The sequence below is a fragment of the Hirundo rustica genome, chromosome 33 (genome assembly GCF_015227805.2).
Source record: "Hirundo rustica isolate bHirRus1 chromosome 33, bHirRus1.pri.v3, whole genome shotgun sequence".
Classification (NCBI taxonomy): domain Eukaryota; kingdom Metazoa; phylum Chordata; class Aves; order Passeriformes; family Hirundinidae; genus Hirundo; species Hirundo rustica.
Window position 1 is genome coordinate 240,315 of NC_053482.1, and position 20,837 is coordinate 261,151.

General features: G+C 50.2%; 1 protein-coding gene across 1 annotated transcript; it reads right to left on the reverse strand.

The window, feature by feature from the left end:
• Window positions 1-19,548: 19,548 nt before the first annotated feature.
• On the reverse strand, window positions 19,549-20,519 carry LOC120764634 (olfactory receptor 14A16-like). Its single transcript, XM_040088634.2, has one exon. The coding sequence runs from the start codon at window positions 20,517-20,519 to the stop codon at window positions 19,587-19,589; it is 933 nt and encodes a 310-aa protein (XP_039944568.1). The 3' UTR covers window positions 19,549-19,586.
• Window positions 20,520-20,837: the final 318 nt, after the last annotated feature.

Here is a 20,837-nt window from a genome sequence, read left to right on the forward strand (position 1 = left end):
TGAGAGCCTAAAAATCCAGATGAATTGCAGCCAGGTGGACCTGAGAGCTTGAAAGCAATGTAGGCAGAACTGAAAGCCCAAGAGTCTGAATAACTTATGAGACACAGGCCCCAAGGGATGGCCACAGTTTGTGGGATCCTGGGTCGGCACGTGCAAGTGTTCATGGCAGAAATGCGTAGCTAGAAGTGGCAGCAGAGCTTTGAGAAGGTGGAGTCGGAGCAGCACAAAAGGAATGTAAGAAAAGCTTGGAGTGAGCAACTAACGCAAAAAAAATGGAGGTGACCCAACTCAAAGAGAAGAAACATCATGAAAATGAGTTGGGAACTGTACGAGGGAAAGTGTTGAAAAGAACTATACAAGAAGGAGAGTAACAGCAAGCAGAGATGTTGCTTCAGCCAACAGAAGAACTGAAATTGCAGAAGACAAAAGCAACAAAAACTGAAAAAGGAGCAAGGGAATTTACTAAAGCAGCTTTGGGAGCTAGAGAGATTAGTTTTATTATTCAGTTCAATTTGTTTATTTGCTGGCGAAACATATTTATTGTAATCAAAAGTTAAGGTTCCATAGGCATAGATATCAGTAGGCATAAGAACAAAAGCTAACATCCCATGTAAGAGAATGATGTTCTATACTGTTAAGAACAAAACTAAACCAAATCAAACAAAGAAGAGAGAGTTAACAATTACTGAGAAAGGAACAGAAAAGGTAGTTCTGCCACTGTAAACTTTCACTCTGAGTCTACATTTCAAATAAAACAGTTGTCCCATCTGAATGAGAATTTCTCCTCAGGAGAAATGTACTTTTGAAACTTTTCTTGGTTGCCAGGAGCCCAGCCCAGCTCAGCAGCACAGTCACAGCACAAGACCTTTAATGAGCCTCTCATGGATTTGGTGTTGTTTACATTCAACTTTGTCCCTGAGAGTATGTTCAAAAATTTTCTCAAGAAATCAAAGTTAAATTGAAACATTGAAGTTTCCTAAAGTTTTAATGGGTCCCACAGAGCAACTGATTCCTCCAACTGAGGAAAGTTTCTCCAAGTTCCAGTTAGAGCAGAACACTGCAGGCAGTGATGACAGGTGGGGACAAACAAGGCAAAGGTGTCCCTGATGCTGAGCAAACCTGGATGTGTTTCAGGAATGCAAAGGGCCAAGGCCTGAGCCCCAGCCCCTGCCAAGGCAGATCCTGTCCCTCCCTCAGTGCTCAGGGCTCTTCCCGGGACACTGGGATGTGGGGATGTGCAATGCCAAGGGCAGCACCATGGGGCGGCCCCTGCCAGGCTGCTGAGCAGGGACAAGGAGGCAATGAGGCCCCAGGCCTGCCAGGGTCACTTGTGTCCTGCTCATGGCTCAGGCCCAGGGCCAGCAGCCATGGCCCAAGTGCTGCAGGAGTTGGCTGTGTCAGGGCCTTTCAGCTGCTGCCCATCCCTGTGCCCTCTCCAGCCCAGGCTGTCCTACGGTGTCCATGCTCTGCGCCTCTGTCCCTGCAGGCTGTCGTCATCCCCCGGCTGCCCCACCTCGCTGGCCCCTTCCTTTGCTGACAGCTCTGTCTCCTGCCTGCCTCAGCAAAGCTTGGGACTTGATACCAAAAGGGTAATTCCATTTCTACCCTGCCTGTGAAGTTTTAGCCGAAGAAGAAAATTTCCTAAAGCAGCAGTGGGAGCTAGAGACAGATTAGTTCTATTATTCAGTTCAATGTCTTTATTTGCTGGTGAAACATATTCTATTCAAAAATTAATATTTCATCAGCGGGAGCTAGAGACAGATTAGTTCTATTATTCAGTTCAATGTCTTTATTTGCTGGTGAAACATATTCTATTCAAAAATTAATATTTCATCGGCATAGATATCAATAGGCATAAGTGCAAAAGCTAGTATTTCATATAAGTGACTGATGTTCTATACTGTTAAAAGCAAAGCAAACAAAGAAGAGAGGGTTAACAATTAATGAGAAAGGAACAGAAAAGGTTGTTATGCCACTGAAAACTTTCTCTGAGTCTACATTTCAAATACCCCAGGAAGGAGGATTTCTCCTCAGGATAATTGTCTTTTAGAAACTTTTCTTGGTTGCCATGAGCAGCCTCTGTGCCAGGAGCCTGTCCCAGCTCAGCAGCACAGCAACAGCACCAGAAGTTTAATGATCCTCCTGTGGATTTGGTGTTGTTTACTTTCAACTCAGTCACTGAGTGTGTGTTCAAAAAACTTATCAAGAACTCCAAGTTAAATGGAAACTCCAAAGTTTCTTGAAGTTTTAATGGGTCACACAGAGGAACCTGATGGAGAAAGTGTTGCCAGGCCTGAGCCCCCAACCCTTGGCAAAGATGATCCTGTCCCGTGCTCAGGGCTCTTCCTGGGACACTCTTCCTGCCTGCCTCTGCAAAGCTTTGGGCTTGATACCAAAAGGGTAATTCCATTTCTACCCTGCCTGTGAAGTTTTAGCTGAGAAACAAGTCACATGAACAGGCTGCTTTTCATGTGAGGATGGTTGGAAGACAAAAAGAAGACATCTGGCTCGAGTGTAGTGATAGAAAAAAACAAGGAGTGAATCTGGGAAGTTGAAGTGGGTTTTATGGAAATGTGTAACTATAAATACACATTGAGTGACTGTATGTAAGCAACACCCTGGTAGAATTACATGTTCATGTAAGGTTAGGCGTTACCCCTCCCTAGACCTGAGACCTGAATCAAGCATACCCTCCTAAATAGCAAATTAGTGTTTAGTCTTATTCTGATATTTCGGATATTTGGTGATGACAGGCCCTCACAGAACCAAGGAGTCTCCTGTGACACTGTGCAGACTCATGGAACAAAGGGTCCATTTGGACACAGTGGAACCTCATGGAACTAAAATTCATTTGGCACTTTGGGGCCACATTGAAGCAATGGTCCCCTGTGATACTGCAGTTCCAAGGAGACCACTGTGACAATGAGAAACCTCTTGGAACCAAGGAGCCATTTCTGACACAGCAAGGCCTCGTGGAACCATGGGTCCATTGTGACACTGCGGAGCCTCACAGAACCAAGGTGACCATGGTATAGTACAGAACCTCATGGAACCAAGGGTGCATTATTAATGTGTGTGGCCCCATGGAACCATGAGCCACTGTGACACAGTGTGGCCACATGGAACCAAGGGGCCATTGTGACACTGAGGATCCAAGGAGCCCATTGTGACTGAGGAACCTCATGGGACCAAGAATCATTGTTACACTGTGGAGCCCTGTGGAACCAAGGGGACCACAGTGACATTGTGGGGCCTCATGGAACAATGGAGACTCTTCTGACACTTTGGGACCCACTGGAACCAAGGGGCCATTATAGCATGGCAAGGACCTTCCGTAGTGGATGGAGAAGAGGATCTTCTGCAAATCAATCCTCAGAGCCTGACACGGGGACAAGGGGCTGGGCTGTGTGACCAGGACACCAAGGATGTGCATTATCCAGGTCACTCTGGCCTGAGTTGGGTTCCCCAGGGCAGGAAAGATGTCTGGCAGCTGCAGCAGGGTTAGGGAAGGGCCCCAAGGTGGGGCTGGAGCCCTTTGGCTGTGAGCAGAGGCTGAGGGAGCTGGGCTTGTCCAGCCCAGAGCAGGGAAGGCTGAGGGGCTCCTCATGCCAGCCTGGCAGTGCCACCGAGGAGGTGATGGAGAGCACAGAGCCAGGCTCTTCACCAGGGGCCTGGTGGGAGGCAAAAGACAGTGGGTGGAAGGGGCAAGAGAGGAGCTTCAGCCAGGAGAGGAAGAGATAAAATGAATCAGGCTGGTTTCTTTTTTCCTCAACACCAAAAGCAGCCTGATCCCCTTCTCCATCCATGACTGGCACCTTTGCAAATAGGGCACTGTTGGAGCTGTTTTGACCTCCAGTCCAGGCAGAGCATCCTGATACAACACCTTGATTGTTCATATCTATCTAAGCATCATCTTTGTTTTAAAACTGGTGTTGCACAGAAATCCCTTGTGGATGGGGGATGGGGTATGGCGGATGGACATGCAGCTGGGACATTGCACAGAAAGCTGAGGGAAGAACTGTGATGGGTATGAAATAGCATTATGTTCACCTTTTGTAAGCTGGCAATGAAGAGAAACATTCCTCAGCTGCTCTGAGTCCCAGGGATTGGATGAGGGAAAAGGTGGGGTGGGGGTAGGGACAAAGTGTGATTGATTGTCAGCCATGAAGGGTCTGGATTTTCAGATCTATTTGGAATGCATTAGGAGGTGCTGGGGATCAGTATCAACTGGAGATTGCTGATATCAATCTGTAAACAAGAAAAGAAAACTAAAGAGGACAAAACAATTATTTCTTCATTGTTTTAAATATAGTATATTCAGTTTGAATTCACTTCTGAAATGCGTCTAATTAACCACAGAAGAATTGAAAACCCCAGTTATTCCCAGGGGCTTGTCGTGTTTGGGTGTTTTCAAAAAATGTTAATGAGTTTTTTTCAATGAATTTCTCAACTGAAGAACTCACACAAGATGAGGCCTCTGGAAAAGCAAAATTCACCAGCAGCTTCTAAGTAGCTGAAGATGCATCCTCATTCGAGCAGCAATGAAGAGAAATGGGCACAGCTTTCTGGCTGCTCCAGCTTTGGGATGGGCTCTGGGCCTGGAGCAGGAACAGCTCCTGAGGACCAGGTATTAGAGATGGGTTGGACTCGATGATCTTGAAGGTCTCTTCCAACCTAAAAATGCTGTGATTCTGTGATTCTGTGACCACAAGACTGGGGCTGTTGTGCTGGCCTGGGCAGATGAGATGGCAGCAGGGGCTGCAGAGCTCTCAGGATGTCCTGGAGAGGAGAGCAGGGTACACAGGGAGCCTCCTTTTCCCTTGGCCAGGCACCTTCCCCCATGGCTGGGGCTGAGCCCTCTCTGAGCTGCAGCTGCTGCTGTGCCCTTCCGAGGGGCTGAGGCCGTGGGGCCCCTGCCCAGAGCAGCCTGCCCTGAGCAGAGCTGTGGGGCCAGAGCCGGCTGGGCTGTGCTGGGGAGAGGCCCTTGGTGCTGCAGAGAGCTCAGGGCAGCTGGCAGAGCTTGGAGGGAGCTGGGCTGGGCTGAGAGAGCCTGGCACAGAAACCATCAGTGTCCATCTCAGCCTGTGTGAGCGTGCAGGGGCAGGACTCAGCCCAGGCCTTGTGGGGCAGGGCCAGCGCCTGTGGAAGGCATTGAAAACAGGCAAGTGCCCCAGAGAGGAGGCTGCTCTGTGCCCTTGGTGGCATGGACAGAGCAGGGAGGGGGCCCAGGACATTTGTCACCCCCAGCCTCTGTCCCCAGCCATTGCCAGCCCTGGCTGCTCAGCCCAGGTTTGCGGGGCAGTTTGGCTGTGGCCCAGCTCCATCCTCCTGCGGGGCTCAGGGCCTGTTCCCGGCCATGGCCAGCCCTGCCCGGCCTCTCTGCTGGCCCAGAGCCCGGCAGAGCCCGGGGCAGGGCTGTCTGTGCAGCCCCACAGGTGCCACGGGCTGTGCAGGAGCTGGCAGAGGCTGCCCAGCAGGGAGGCCATGGGGCACAGAGCCCCAAGGCTGCTGTGGGCACCACGGCACAGGGGCCGTTCCCACCCGCAATGCTCCTGTCCTGCCCTGGGCCTGCACAGGGGCTGTGGCACCATGGCTGGGCCAGCGCGGCACAAAGGGGCCACGCAGCCGCTGCCGGGGCTGACAGCAAGGCCAGGCACAGACAAGGAATTGCTGGGCATTGCCTGGGCTGGGCAGGGCTGACTGTGGGAAGGGCAGAGCTCAGCTGCCCTTGCTTCCATGAGGCCCATCGTGTCACAATGGCCCCTTGGTTCCATGAGACCCTGTAGTGTCATAATGATCTCCTTGGCTCTGCAGTGTCACAGTCGGACTCCTGGTTACATGAGACCCCAAAGTGTCACAATGGATCCTTGTTTCCATAAGGTCTCACTGTGTCACCATATTCTCATCAGGTCAATCAGGCTCCACAGTGTCCCAATGGCCTACTTGGCTCTGCAGTTTTAGAATGGCCCTTGGTTCCAGGAGGCCCTGCAGTGCCACACTGGCCCTTGGTTATACAAGACCCCACAGTGTCACAAGGATCCCCCTGCTTTCACGGGGCCCTGACGTGCCAAAATGGCCCCTTGGTTCCTTGAGGCCTCAAAGTGTCACAATGGACCCTTGCTTCCATGGGACACCCCAGTGTCACAAGGGTCTCCTTGGTCCCACAGTGTGACAATGCACCCTTGGTTACAGGAAGCCCTGCAGTGTCACAATGGACATTTGCAGGGCTGGAGCACCTCTGCTCTGGAGCCAGGCTGAGAGAGCTGCAGCTGTTCAGCCTGGGCACAAGAAGGCTCCAGGGAGACATTAGAGCCCATGCCAGCACCTAAAGGGGCTTTGAGCGAGCTGGAAAGGGACTTTGGACAAAGGCCTGGAGTGACAGGACAAGGGGGAATGGTCATGAGGGGAAGAAGGGCAGGTTTAGATGGGATATTGAGAAGAAATTCTTCCCAGTTAGGGTGGTGAGTCCTTGGCACAGGTTACCCAGAGAGGCTGCAGACTCCCCACCTCTGGAGGTGTTCAAGGCCAGGTTGCATGGAGCAATCTGGTCCAGTGGAAGGTGTCCCTGCCCATGACAGGAGACTGGAGCTGGATGATCTTTAGGATTCCAACCCAGGCCATTCCATGATCCTAGATTTGCCCCTCCATTACCTCATTGACCAGCAGGTTGACATGTTCCTTTTGCAGCCATTTACAGCAAACACAACAACTGAATTAACTTTGCTTTGGATGTTGCCTGCAGCCTCCATCAGCTCCAGCTGAGCTTTGGCTTTCCTAAACACATGGATACACGTTCCCATCAGATTTCTGTATTCTTCCCCTTCAGCTTGTCCTCATTTTCACTTCCTGGTCATTGTATTGTGGCTCATCCCTGTCATTTATCCCTGAGGCAGCACAGGCCCCCTGTCCAGCACAGGCCCCACATTCCCCTCATCAGACACAGGACAGCACAGGGTGTGTTTTGGGTGGGCAAATGTTCCCCACCAGAGTGTCCACACCAGACCTCAGTGTCGAGTTCCAACACCCACATCCCATGGCAGGGTTCACAGAGAGCCCTGCCCTAGGGTCTGCCAAGGGCTGGGTGAGGAGGGAGCCTGGGACAGGGTGGCTGAAATCATCAGGAGGAAGAAGATAACCATAGAACAAATAGACCAACAAACTAGAGTGAGTTTCCAGGTCTGAAAGAGGCTGCTGGAAGAGGCTGGAGGGATGGTCAAAGCCCTGGGGCACCTTCTCAGACTGGCCATGCCACCAAGGCCACAGACCAACCTCCTCAGCGCTGCACCTGCCTGTGTGAGATCCCTGCCAGGGGACTGGCACAGCCCCACAAACCTGCTGGAATGTGTCCTGGCCCTGCAGAGTCACACAGCTCAGCTGACATGGGTGGGTTTTATCTCCTGGGAACTTCCCAGTCTTGCCCAGCTTCTTCCCAGCTCTGCCCACCTTACCTGCCCTCACCCCAGTCCAGCTCAGCCCAGCCCAGCCCAGCAGCAAATTCTGAGTGAGCCCCATGGTAGTGCCCTCTCTGGGGTGCTCCAGCGATGGGTGCACCTGATATGGGATATGAAAATTCAAGATTTTAGCGGCAGCTTTTGGTGATTTTGTAGAAGTAAAAAACCAGTTTGTACTGAGAACACAGAGAAGATTAGCTATTAAGCTTGGCTGCTAGGTAGTTACTAGGTAGCTACTAACATATAGGTAAGATGTATAACGTTGAAACTTAGCAAAGCTGCACCTAGGCATTTGTCAAAAATTGATAAAGAAGAACTTTGTGGCTTGGGAGTCAGCAAGAATCAGGCTCCTGTTTTGGCCAGGGCAAACTTACCTGGGAACTAGCCAAATCCTTACTGTGCCTGCCCAGAAGGAGTCAAGAAGAGGACATTTGGAGGAAGACTATTTTACTTCATTAGAATACCCTGGCCCACGACCACCAGAGGGGACTCCGCAGCTGCAGAAATATCTTCTGGCTAATTTTAATACAAAGTGAGGTTAGGCAGACCTAGGTAATGTATAGGTGTATTGTGAAATTGAATGCATATACTTCAAATGCATAATACTTCAAAAGATAAATAAGAGAAAGTCACCGGAGCACACACAGTTTGGAGGAAATGTCCCCCTCTGTGTCCCAGCTGGAAATTAAACATACCCGCTTTAGAATTTTCTAATTGTAAAGTCCTTATTCTACTCTTCATTTGGTGACCTCGATGGGACTTCAGCTGGCTGCAGAAGCACTTGGGAGGCTGGACCCCCCAAGGTGCACCCTGGATCTTTTCCAGAGGGGAATCTGCTCCCTGGCTGCTCCTGCAGGGAATAAACAAGGACCTTCCACATGGCAGAGAAGGTATATTTTATTGACTTTTAAGGGAGGGCACTGAAGCTAAACCAATGAGCTGGAAATGTTTGCACAAGGTTAAGTATCTGTCAGAGACATCTGGTATAGTAATTTTGGAAATATGGAAAAAGGGAATTTCTGGTGACCCCACTGGGTGGCCCCTGGCAGATGTAGGTGTAATCTGAGCAGAAACCAAGATATTACCAGTATTATTTATTACTTGGTTACTATACCATAAATATCCTGTAAAATTGTGTTTGTTTTAAGGTTTTGTTAATGAGTGGTGGGAAAAAGGCTTTCTGTAAGATGATTTATGTAAGGTGATTTATGTGGGATGAAAAGCCAGTGATATATGCTGTGTGGGATATGTGGTTTTGATGTAGTGCCTTTTGAAAGGAATTTTGGAGTTTTTGCAATAGCTGTGTTCATTAGTGTGAACACACTTCTCTCTTGTGACAACTACCTATAATTGCAGTCCTTTGTAATATCTGTATTCATTTTTGTGGAAATACTCCTCTCTTGTGACAACCAACTATAACTGCAATTGAGTTTCTGTTCCTGTATTTGTGTGACTGTGATGGCTAAGTTTGAACATTTGATTGTGTGAATGAGACGTGCCAGCAGACACAGAGTGAGTGCAGAGCCCCGATCTGTGTTTCCTTCCCTGGGTGACCGGAACGGCCAGAGACAGGCAAAGCGTGGGAATACAGAGTGGGAGCACAGGAGAGTGTGCAGTGTCTGAGCGTGCTGTGCCTGAGTGTGTGGTGATTACTGTGTGTTTTATTGGGTGTTTTAAACGTGGCTAGATGAGTGGAGGGAACTCTTCTCCCTCAGTGGTTTGGACTTGACTTGTGGGAATATGTGAATCGAGCATGTTGCTGGGTAAAAACCAAAATAAATGAACATGTTATATTAGAAGGGGTATATAAGACCTCTGCAGGAAGGCTGGTAGCCTTGGATTGGGAGCAACCTGTAGTAGAGGATCTGGATCTTCCAAGAGAGAGGAACTGGATAACTTGTTTCTGTGGAAATTTCAGGACAATTAGCTCGTTGAGAGCGTGGCGTCCCGTGTGGGTGTTAATATAGTGTAAGATTTGTACAAGGCATTGGTATTATTTTTTTGCAAGGCAACAGAGTGTATGTACTTGGGTGTGAGCAAGAACAACACCTTAGGCAAGTGGATTTGGAACCCGAGATCTTAAAGTTTGTGTGTGGAAAGTCACACTTAGTACCTGAAACCAGGGGGATTCCACCCCTGCAGATCCACTGGTTATAAAAATGAAGCTGGGAAAAGAGGCGGAGAAGGTGAAACTCATGGTGGATACAGGACCAACATATTCAGTTTTAAATAAAGCTTTGCTGCTAGTGGGGAATGACAATGGTATAGTGAAGGGGTGTCCTGGTTTAGGGCAAATTTGGGAGGAAACCTCCAAAGAGGGTCCCTCTGGGAAGCAAACCCAAACAGCCCCAGCCCCAGTTGGTCAGGGAAAAAATCTCCTTAGAGAAAAGAGGAAAAATCTATTTATTTAACAAAGTGCCCACAAGCATAAAAAATGAATAATATGAAACAATAAAACCTCTCACCACTCTGAAGAGAGAGGCAAAATTGATGAAAGTCCTTGCCATGGGTTGTAGATCTGCTTACTCTATCTCTTAGCAGTCCCTCTGACTCTGGAAAATGCTGTCCTGGGCCCCGGAGGGGCGAAGGTGCTGAGCTCCTGGTGCTCTTCTGGGTTTTTCAGCCCAGAGCAGGTTTAAACAGTTCCAAGAAAAAGGAAAAAAAACAGTCCAGGGAACTTCTCTGCCTCTAAAGCGAGCTAAAACTAACTAAAAGCACAGGAGATCCCTGTCCCGCTGTCTGTCCGTGCCTCAGATGATCACAATCCAGGAGCTGGAATGCAGAGGAGTGAGTGCAGTTTCTGTAAACAAACTCGGCCCTTCTCCCTCTCCCCGCTTCATTCTCAGAACCAGGCTTAAAGTCACAGAACACAACATCCAACTCAGACAGAACAGACAACTGGGGACACAAGCATCGTAAAGTCACCCTAGGACAAGGGGGCAACTGGCCAGTCTAAAATAGCACATTTTTGAAAGCCATTAAAATATAAATATGGAAAACAATGGAACATCCGTAAGTTTTTATATGTGCCTAATTCCCCAGAGTCACTCCTAGGGAGAGATTTATAAGAAAAATTAAAATCAACCATTTATTTAAAATTGTGGAAATTACTTTGGATGTAAATGATCAAAAATAGGTGGCCTAGAGTATGGGCTTCCAATACACCAGGGAGAGGAAAAAATGAACCCCTAGTACAATTCAAACTTAAGGATGGGAAACAACTAGTTAGAATCAAAGAGTATCCCCTGGGAAAAGAGAATAGGGAAAGAATTAACCTGATAATTGAAAACTCCTTACAGCTGGGGTTGCCAAAAGCATGTCACATTGATTTTTACTCTCCAAAACTTGATGGGTCATATCGAGTCATACAGGATTTACGAGCTGTCAGCAAGATAACTGAGGATCTTTACCCTGTAGTGGCAAAGCCATACACCTTTTTAAGGTGTTTAACATCAGAGTTAACTTGGTTTACCATTCTAGATTTAAAGGATGCCTTCTTTTGCTTCTCTCACCATGAAGCCAGACAGAAATTTTTTGCATTTGAATGTGAAAACTCAGCTCACATGGACAGTGCTTCAGCACAGGTTCAAAAATTTGCCCACCTTATTCAGAGAACAACTTGCAAAAGACTTAGAATCCTGGGAAACACAACCAGGAGAAGGGAAATTGTTGCAGTATGTAGATGACATCCTAATAGCTGCTCCAACAGAAGAGGGGTGTGTGGCCTGGACAGTAAGCCTTTTAAATTTCCTGGGGCTTCAGGGGTACTGAGTATCAAAGAAAAAGGCTCAAGTGGTAAAGCAGAAGGTGATTTAGCTGGTTTATGAGGTCAGTGCTGGACAACAGACTTTGGAAAAAGAGTGCACAGATGTAATATGCCAAACCCTGAAACCCCAGATAATAAAGGAACGGGGAACCTTTTTGGGAATGATGGGGTAGTGCAAATTATGGATCTACAATTACAGGCTATTTGTGAAACCTCTGTATGTGCTCACTGCAAACTGAAACAAAGACCTCCAGTGGACAAAGGAAGCCACACTGGCCTCTGAACAACTAAAGGAAGCTCTCATGTCAGCTCCAGCTCTGGAACTTCCAGACATGAGTCAACCATTCTTTCTCTTTTCCCATGAGAAACAGGGGATTGCCCTGGGAATACTGGCACAGGACCTGGGCCCATATCGAAGGGCAGTTGCTTACTTTTCTAAGCAGCTGGGTGCAGCAGCCAAAGGACAGCCAGGTTGCCTTAGAGCTGTCGCAGCTGTGCTGCTGAACATCCAAGAAGCACGCAAGTTCACCTTGGGCCAGAAAATGACTGTGCTAGTGTCTCACACAGTGTCCACAGTGTTGGAAGTAAAGGGTGGCCATTGGCTTTCCCTGTGGGATTGCCTGGCTCTTTCCTGCTCCAAGATCAGGGTGAATAAAACTCAGAAGACATTCTTTTTGAAGTCTCACTCTGAAATTTATTATCCTTATCTATTACAAACACAGGAGATGTGAGCTCTCTCTAACAAGTGGAGAAAGTGAGCTAAAATGGTGTCTATTCAAGGCTATTTAAGTCCCAATTATCCAATAAACAGTTGACATCTATATTATTTGTTTTAAGGCATTAATTATGTTTATATTTGTAATGTTCTTTTCTATCTGTCCCTGCCCAGCAGTGCCCATCCCCGTCATTTGGATGTAACCTAATCCTGTTTCTTCCCACTGAACACTGATTGGGTGATGCCTCTGGGTCTTGCCTATGGGCCCTGCCCCCTGGGGGAAAAAGCCACGGCAAGGGAGGGGCCAGCACTCTCTGGCATCGGCTTTCCATTGGGAAGGGTGTCAAAGCTGAGCAGGACATAAGACTAAAAGCAGAAATATCCAACCCGAAGTCAGAGAGTCAAGACTCTCCTTTTACCTTTGGCGGCCATCTAGTCGCATGGGGAAGGATACAACTGGCGCCCGAACTGGGGCTTGAAGCCACAAAAGGTTCCCAAAATGCTGGAAGAACCACTCGGGGAGCATGTGGCCGAGGAATCTCACGCAGGTACATGAGTCACGAAACGTAGCCCACCCATGCAGAGACAGACCCGTCAGGCTTGGCGTTCACTGTGGAATCTCCGAAACACAGGATTCTACAGGCCAGGGTTGCAGTTTTCTCCCTTGGACTCAAAAATCCCATCGGAGTGCTGCAAAGAAGCCCACGACCGGCAAGCTGCCTAGGGATGGCCACATGCTTGTAGAAAGATGACCCTGGGATCAGAGACTGGAAGCTCTTTATGCACCAAAGAGGGGTCTCTAGGTAAAAGGAGTGATTGGGAAAGAAAGGAAAGAAACACTGAAATTTTGGTGAGTATTACTTTTGGTTTTCTAAGGGAAAATCCCTTTCAGACGTGGAATTCCAAAGGGAAAAGGGTTTTTTCTCTATCGGGGAAGGTTTTGCTTTCAGAGGAAACCTTCAAAGTGCTTTTCGGCAGCCTTGGCGGGGGTGGAACTCCTTTTGGTTTTTTTTCTCTCCAGCAAGTTTTTTTCTTTTCAGTTTCTCAGTCACAATAGGGAGGACACAGAAAGTCAAAATCTGAGCCAAAAATGGGTGCAAAATTGTCTGTTCCCCACAAAAGAGTCTATTATTACATTTTATATACCTTGAATAATGGCAAGACCCATTATTCAAAGAAACAGCTGAAAAAATTAACTCTGTGGTTGTTTTCTCACTTTCCACACTTATCATTAGAGCAAATAAGCTCCCCAGAATTCTGGGAGGCTATAACAAAAAAAAAAAAATAGTTGGATGTGGCTCCTCTAACAATAAAGAAGATGCAAATTTTGCTTTCTATAGCTTAAAAATTAAGTTTGTATTGCAAAAGCCAAAGAAAAAGGAAAAAAGGCCAGTTCTTGGTGAATTTTCCCCATCTTGTACCTTTGCAGGCAGTCCGAGTGCCCAAACCTCCCATCCCAGTGATCCCCAGGTGGGGGGGGTCACAAGATGGAGGGGATTCCTTTGTCCAAAATGGCCGAAGCCATGTGCTCCCGAGCCACAAGGAGTCTCTCCCTTTGTCTGTCCCCCCTTCCCGCAATTCCTTCTTCTCCCCAGACACCTCCTTCTCTTTGATGCCACCCCCAGCACTGCCCTCTCCTCTGACTCTGCCCCCTACCCTCAAACCTCCGCCCTCCGACTCCTCCCCGTGTGACTCAAGCCTCCAGCCCCTCCCTGCCCCTGGTTCCCACGGGTTCCCTCTCCACAGTCCCAGCTCCCACGCCCCGGAGGGGAGGGGAGGGGGGGGAAGCCGGGAACCCGGAAGCAGGAAGTGATCCTGACTTTTCTGCCACCCCTTTCACATATCAACAATCAAAAAGAGAGGGTGCTGCCCACAGTAACTGGGACCCCTTCCCCCAACAAGCGATTCAGAGTCTATGCAAAGCTCAGGCCAAATTCAAATATGAAAGAGAATACTTCTGCAACTGTTTAAAAGCAAATTTAGCAAGAAATACTACAGTTCCCTTTGACCTCCAAAAAAGATTTACTTCCGGAGCTTTGGCAAAATCCTGAAATGGCTGTTGGTAATAAGAATCTGCCAATTCAATTAGCAACCCAGCCCGATAAGTCTTTCCAACCTTGCAGTAAAATAAAGCAGCTTCCATCAGAACCTTTAGTAACATTTGTGGAGCGATTAACCCGAGCTATCGAGTTACAGGTTAAGAATGAAGGAGCCCAGGAACAGGTCCTGGAGGAGATGGCACTGACCAATGCAAATGAGCAGTGCAAGGCAGCCATCCTCAGCCTGTCCACAGAACCAGCTCCAACTTTACATGACATACTCCAGGTGTGTGCCAGGAAGATTCCCTTCATAAAAGCTCATCAAAAGCACAGTTCCAGAGTCAAGCCGCCACAAAAAGCTGCTGCTGCAGACACCGTGCCTCCTGTACCTGTGCCACGGCCACCGCCCAAGAGAGGAACAACGTGTCTCCTGTGCGATCAGGCTGGACATTGGGTATCTCAATGCCCTTTAAAGAAGCAATTTTTGGACTTTCGGGACAATGGGGGCGGGAGGTCTCAAAGGTCTGAAGGGAATTTTTCAAAGAAAATAGAAAATGTAAATGTTAAACTAAATAATCCTGCTTTAACCAGTTCTGCCTTTCAGCAAAAGTCACTGGATATGATAGTAAAGGATCCAGTGACCAGAGAAACAAAAAGTCCTCATGATCAGGTCACCTGGGGTCGTGGGTACGCCTATGTGTCCACTCCCCCAGATCTCAAGTGGGTGCCAGCTGAGTGGGTGAAACCTTTCATCCCCAAAACTGCAAAACCACCTGCAGAGGGCCCACAAGTGGCCAGTGCTGCCTGGAGGAGGAGAAAGCACTGAACCGTCTCATTCTATTTATCATTATTCCTTAACAGTGTTTTTCTAGACAGTTTTGTTTGCACTAAAGGTCATTTTTCTTTAGCAACTTTAAAGGTACTCAAGGTCTGAACTCTGAGCATCTCCGACGAACCGAGCCTTCCTCCTTCTTAATTTAATAAGAAAAGGGGAAATGTTGTAATGCATTAATTTGGTTTATATTTCATCGGATTTGTAATGTTTTTTCTATGTATCTGTTCTATGATCTGTCCTTGCCTCCCAGTACCCATTCCCCACACTGAAACGTAACCAAGCCCTGTTCTCCTCCTGCTTCTCCCTTATTGGATGGTGCCTCTGGGCCCTGTCTCTGGGCCCTGCCCCCTGGGGAAAAAGCCCTGACAGGTGAGGGGCGAGGTCTGTCTGGTACCAGCAAATCACGGGGACAGTCCAGCAAAGCAGGGCAGGACTTGAGAATAAAAGCTGTAAAATCCCACCCGAAGCCAGAGAGCAGACTCTTTTACTTTTGCCATGGGCGGTCGTCTAGTCTCGTAGGGAAAAACTACACCATTGCATGAATCTGCCCTGAAAAATCCGCATCAATCAGTCCCAGGTGCACCATGATACCCTGAATGGTGGCACTGGACCTCCCCATCAGGAAAGCACTCATGCCATCACCCAAGGGACCAAAGGCATCCAGGGGAACCTTGTGTATTTTGTCCGAATCAATCACGACAGACTCAGCTGTGCAGACATCAACACCTGCTGAACCGCGGGTGCTGGCTGCAAGCCTGCTGAGCAGATCTCCATTGGTTGGGGCTGAGGCAGAGACATTTGTGTTGGCACGCTTCTCGCCTTCACACTCCATGTCGCGTTTCCCGAACCGACCAAGGAACAACCATTCACGTGCACCGTTGCCTTACACATGTCCACAGCATGATTCGGCCTTCCACATCGTGCACAATGAAACAAGACAGCCGTAGGCTTCTGTGCCTTTCTGCCCTGTTTCTTCCTGGCCCGAGCACCCCATTGCTGCCATTGCACACCCTGGGGAACGATCTAGGGGGGCTGCACAGCAGCAGCCACAGCCGCTGCGCAGCTGTAGGCACGGCTGGTTGGACTGCTGTAGCCACCGTCGGTTGGACAACCGTAGCCACGGCTGGCTGTACAGCTGTAGCTACGGCAACCATCTGTTGGCTGGAAGGGGTTATCCTCGCACAGGCCTCAACCATCTGCGACATGGGCGGATCCCCAGGAAGCGCCTCAATTATCCCCTTGCAAACAGCATTGCAGTTGCTTCGAGCAAGGGACTGAAGCATGAGCTTCCTTGCCTCAGGATCACTCACCTGCTTCTCAACCGCAGCAGTCAGCCATCCTGCAAAGCTCAGGAAGGGCTCATCAACTCCCTGGACGATTGTTACAAAGGACTCCTGTGGAGTAGCCAGCTGTATGGTCTGAACCAGGGCTGCCATGCCTGTCTGCTGGCACTGCTCCTGGACCGAGGGCTCAAAACCAGCCTGCCCTTCGGCCCTGGTATAATTGCCTGTTCCCAGTAGCATATCGGTATTAATCATACGCCTAGGATCACCTGGACCCAGTGTCACATTCCGTTCCACCGCTCTGACTGCCAACTGAGTCCATTTATACTCAAAGAAGTCATATTTGACCGGTGGAAAAAAGGATCCTAGCCAAGCTCCAAATGTCAAAGGGCGTCAAAAGATTGGCATTAAAATAACTGAGGACTTGCATCACCTCGGCTGAGCCCAGACCATACTTTCTGACTGCATCACACAGCTCTGCCAAGGCCTGCCAAGCCAAGGGTTGATAGGTGTTATGAGTAACACTCTGAAGGACAGGGAAGGCCTGACGACCATCAGATGAAGCAGCAGCACTTGCCATATCCTGCCCTGTGGGCCCCACAGGGTCAGAGGCAGGCACTCGGCTGGGGACCGGCTGAACACCAGACACCGCAGGTCCAGCACCAGCATCAGCACCATCGCTGAGTTCTTCAGCCTTAGCTTTCACCTCCCCCCAGAATCGCCCACGGTCTCTCGGGCATATAGTCACCTGACGGCAGGGAGTGTCCACCAGGCTGTGGAGGAAGAGCCAACAGCGTGGGGCCCTTTGCTCTTGTCAAAGACCGGCCGCATTCCGGCCGTGTCCCTGTTCGCACTGAACTTAAACACCCCGGTGCCTGCAGCTGCCGTAGCGCTCGCAGCGGGAAGCGGAGATGGAGCCGGGCCAGCCGCTGCTGCTGGGCCCACCGCATCCACAGAGGGGCTGGAGCCCGCCGGCAGCGCCGCAGCACCGGCCGCTGGAGACCGGTCCAAAGGCTCCGCAGCAGGCACACATCCCAGTGCAGCTGGGAAACTCGGGCTGCATTCAGGCGGAGATGGAGACAGCACCTTGGCCCCCGCAGGCCGGCAGCCCATCAGAGCTGGCAGCGCCGGAGTCTCTCCCCGCCCCACGAGCACCGCCCCCAGCTGCAGCCCACGGGGCTGGCGTGGGGAGCGGAGGGTCCGGGACCTCCCCGAGAAGAGTCCCATAGGAGGGGCAGAGGCCTGCAGACACAGCCACCCCCGAGTGGAGCGGAGCTGTCAGCCCACCCGTGGGGGTGGGGTCCAACGAAGAACCGACCGGGAGCTTGCCTCCGGTGGCGTCCACACCCCGCACTCCCTCAGCAGGTCGTGCGGGGATAGAAGCGGCCAATGCAGCCCCCTCCGGGCCCGGCCCAGGTGGGAGGGTGGGTTGTTCCACTTCACCTGACTCCATCGGATAGGTGATGGACGTGCCGCAGCACAGACACCACACAGTGACCGAATCCCGGTCAAACAACAGTGGGGCCCGTGCCCCCGGGACGCCCTCCTCCACCAACACCTGAAGGCATGGAGGGGAGGCGGCCCCGCCCCACTCCGGTGGCTCCACGGCTCAGGGACAGGCGGGACCGGCCCCGGGCTCACCGGGCACCCGCCGCTGCCCGAGCAGTGCCGACCAGCTTGGGATGCACTCTTCCTCTCAGAGAGCAGCTCCGGAGCCCCAGAGAGAAAGACCCTCTGGCGCAGCGACTGGGGAGGGAGGGGGAGAGTCCATCTCACAAGGGAGCTGAAGTTCCGGCTCAGACAATACTTCTGGGTCTGATATAACGACCCTGCCCTCCTCCAGCCCCCCATCCTGCTTCAAAATGTGGGAGGCAGCCCATGAGGTCTGCAAGCTTGGGGGGGTTCACCTTAACACAGCCCCCTCAAATGATTTCCACTGCACCAACAATCGTGCAACCTCGTCATCATATTCTGTTTTGAGTGCCTCCAACAGACATTCTCTCAGGAGGATCCACACCTTCCAACAGAGCACGTCATCTGGCGTGGGAAAGAATCCACACTCTCTGCCCCACACGAACAGATGCTGAAGCCCCTCCCAAGAGACCTGAGCATGTTTCCGCTCCAAGAGGATCCCCCAAAGCTCCAACACCAGAGTGTCCTGCATAGCAGGCACACAACAGAAAAAGAGGGGAAGGAAAACATCACCAGACTGTTTTGTCACACAGATGGGTCACTAATTGTGGTAGTGGCATGCAAAGTAGTAACACAGAGACAAGAAGTCTGAAGTGCAGAGTTGCTCCCCCAAAACCAGAGCAGAGAGAGCAGCTTGTTTATTTCTTTCATTTTTATACATTTGTGGATCTGGTTGTGGTTTGGTTTCTGGGGTTACCACCTCATCACCCCAATGGCCAGACTATTTTAAATCTAGAAATATGGAAACAAAGGACAGGGAATGAAAACAAAAGGTTTGTTTGTGGTGGTGTGAGAATTGTTTTTATTAAGTTATTAAGTTATTTTTGTAAGATTTTAAAGTTATTTTTATAATGGTTTAGTTCACTGTATACCCCTGTGTTCTGCATTGGTTTTCCCTTCTGCATCGGTTGTTTTGTCTATTGTAAAACCCGACGTTTTCTGTCATTCAACCCTTCCCTGCACCTGTCGCTGTCAATCCCCCCCACCCCCTTCGTGGTCGCCTGCCTGCCACTCAGAGACCCTTCCCTGGCTTCTAGAATCCTCCGGGAAAGGTTGCCGAGTGATAGGCTGGGGCCCGGGAGACCCCCTCCCCTCATTTTGTGGTTGGTCCCCAGTTGCATGGTTCCCACCCCCGGTTAACCCCCCGATTCCTGTGACTGGCTGACTGGTTGTTGCCACCCCTGTTTCCACCCACCCTTAAAACCTGCCGCACGCCTGGCCTCGGGGTCTCTTCTGGGTGGTGGGTCAGAGAGTGCTGAGCCCCGTGCTGCCTCTCCCCCTGAATAAAATCCTGTTTAACTGAGCCCAGAGGACTCCGCCTTTTGATTAGCTGCCGTGGGCTGCATTTGCCATCTGCTGACCGTCGCTGAGAGGGGAACCAAGACCCCACAGGGAGGAGGTGGCTCGCCCGGCTTGCCACCCCGACCTCATACGTTGCCGCGGTGCACGAGACTGAGCTAGCCCGTGGCCGCGCTCATCAGCGCGAGGAACAGCACCGCGACATTTGTTAATGTTCCCATGCATGAGAAAAGTGAAACACTGCTCCTAATATTGTGCAGAAACTAAAGAAACTGACTCCATCTTATGAACAGTCAGAAGGCTTTAAAAAAACTCAGAAAAACCAGGGTGACATAGGCCCACAGTAAAGGTGGAAAGAATCAAAATTACAAAAGGCACAAACAATGGTCTTTTTTGTGGATGATGTTGAAAAACTAAAACACATGAAAAAACTTCCACAACCAAACCAAAAGGAAGCATCAAAGATGACTTTTATTACAAAGGATTTGCAGAAACTGGCCAGCAGTTCAATGCTTCTGAAATTGTCCAGTGATCAGTGTACACACTGCAGCCTTGAGCTCCTGGTTCCTCAGGCTGTAGATGAGGGGGTTCAGGGCTGGAGGCACCACCGAGTACAGAACTGACACTGCCAGATCCAGAGATGGGGAGGAGATGGAGGGGGGCTTCAGGTAGGTAACAAAGCCAGTGCTGAGGAATAGGGAGAGCACAGCCAGGTGAGGGAAGCAGGTGGAAAAGGCTTTGTGCCGCCCCTGCTCAGAGGGGATCCTCAGCACGGCCCTGAAGATCTGCACATAGGAGAAAACAATGAACACAAAACAGCTGAAATATAGAGAAGCACTTAGGACAATGAGCCCAAGTTCCCTGAGTTTGGAGTGTGAGCAGGAGAGCTTGAGGATGTGTGGGATTTCACAGAAGAACTGGCCCAGGACATTGCCTTGACACAAGGGCAGAGAAAATGTATTGGCTGTGTGAAGCAGAGCATTGAGAAAGGCACTGGCCCAGGCAGCTGCTGCCATGTGGGCACAAGCTCTGCTGCCCAGGAGGGTCCCGTAGTGCAGGGGTTTGCAGATGGACCTATAGCGGTCATAGCACATGACAGTCAGGAGGGAATATTCAGCTGATATGAAAAACACAAAGAGAAACAGCTGTGCAGCACATCCTTCATAAGAGATGTTCTTGGTGTCCCAGAGGGAATTGTGCATGGCTTTGGGGACAGTGGTGAGGATGGAGCCCAGGTCGGTGAGGGCCAGGTTGAGCAGGAAGAAGAACATGGGCGTGTGCAGGAGGTGGCCGCAGGCTACGGCGCTGATGATGAGGCCGTTGGCCAGGAGGGCAGCCAGGGAGATGCCCAGGAAGAGGCAGAAGTGCAGGAGCTGCAGCTGCCGCGTGTCTGCCAATGGCAGCAGGAGGAAGTGGCTGATGGAGCTGCTGTTGGACATTTGCAGTGTCTGGCTGTTTCAACCTGTAGGAGGAAAGACAGTGAAGTTTGACAGGAGATTTCTCATAGAAGCATCAAAGCCCTTTCTCACAGACCATTCCCTGCCACTAAATACCACCCCTTTGTCTACGTCTAGCAGAACTTCTTTTATCTTGGTTGCTGGAGATTGCTGCTGGCCAATGCTCACTGAGGAGCCAGACCTCAAGCAGCAGGACACCTGGGAGTCAGCCCTGACACCCAGTCAGTGCAGGGGAACAGTGAGGGCAGGGACCAGTCCTGGTGTTTGAACTTGGACAAAGAATCTCCTCCTAAGGCACAG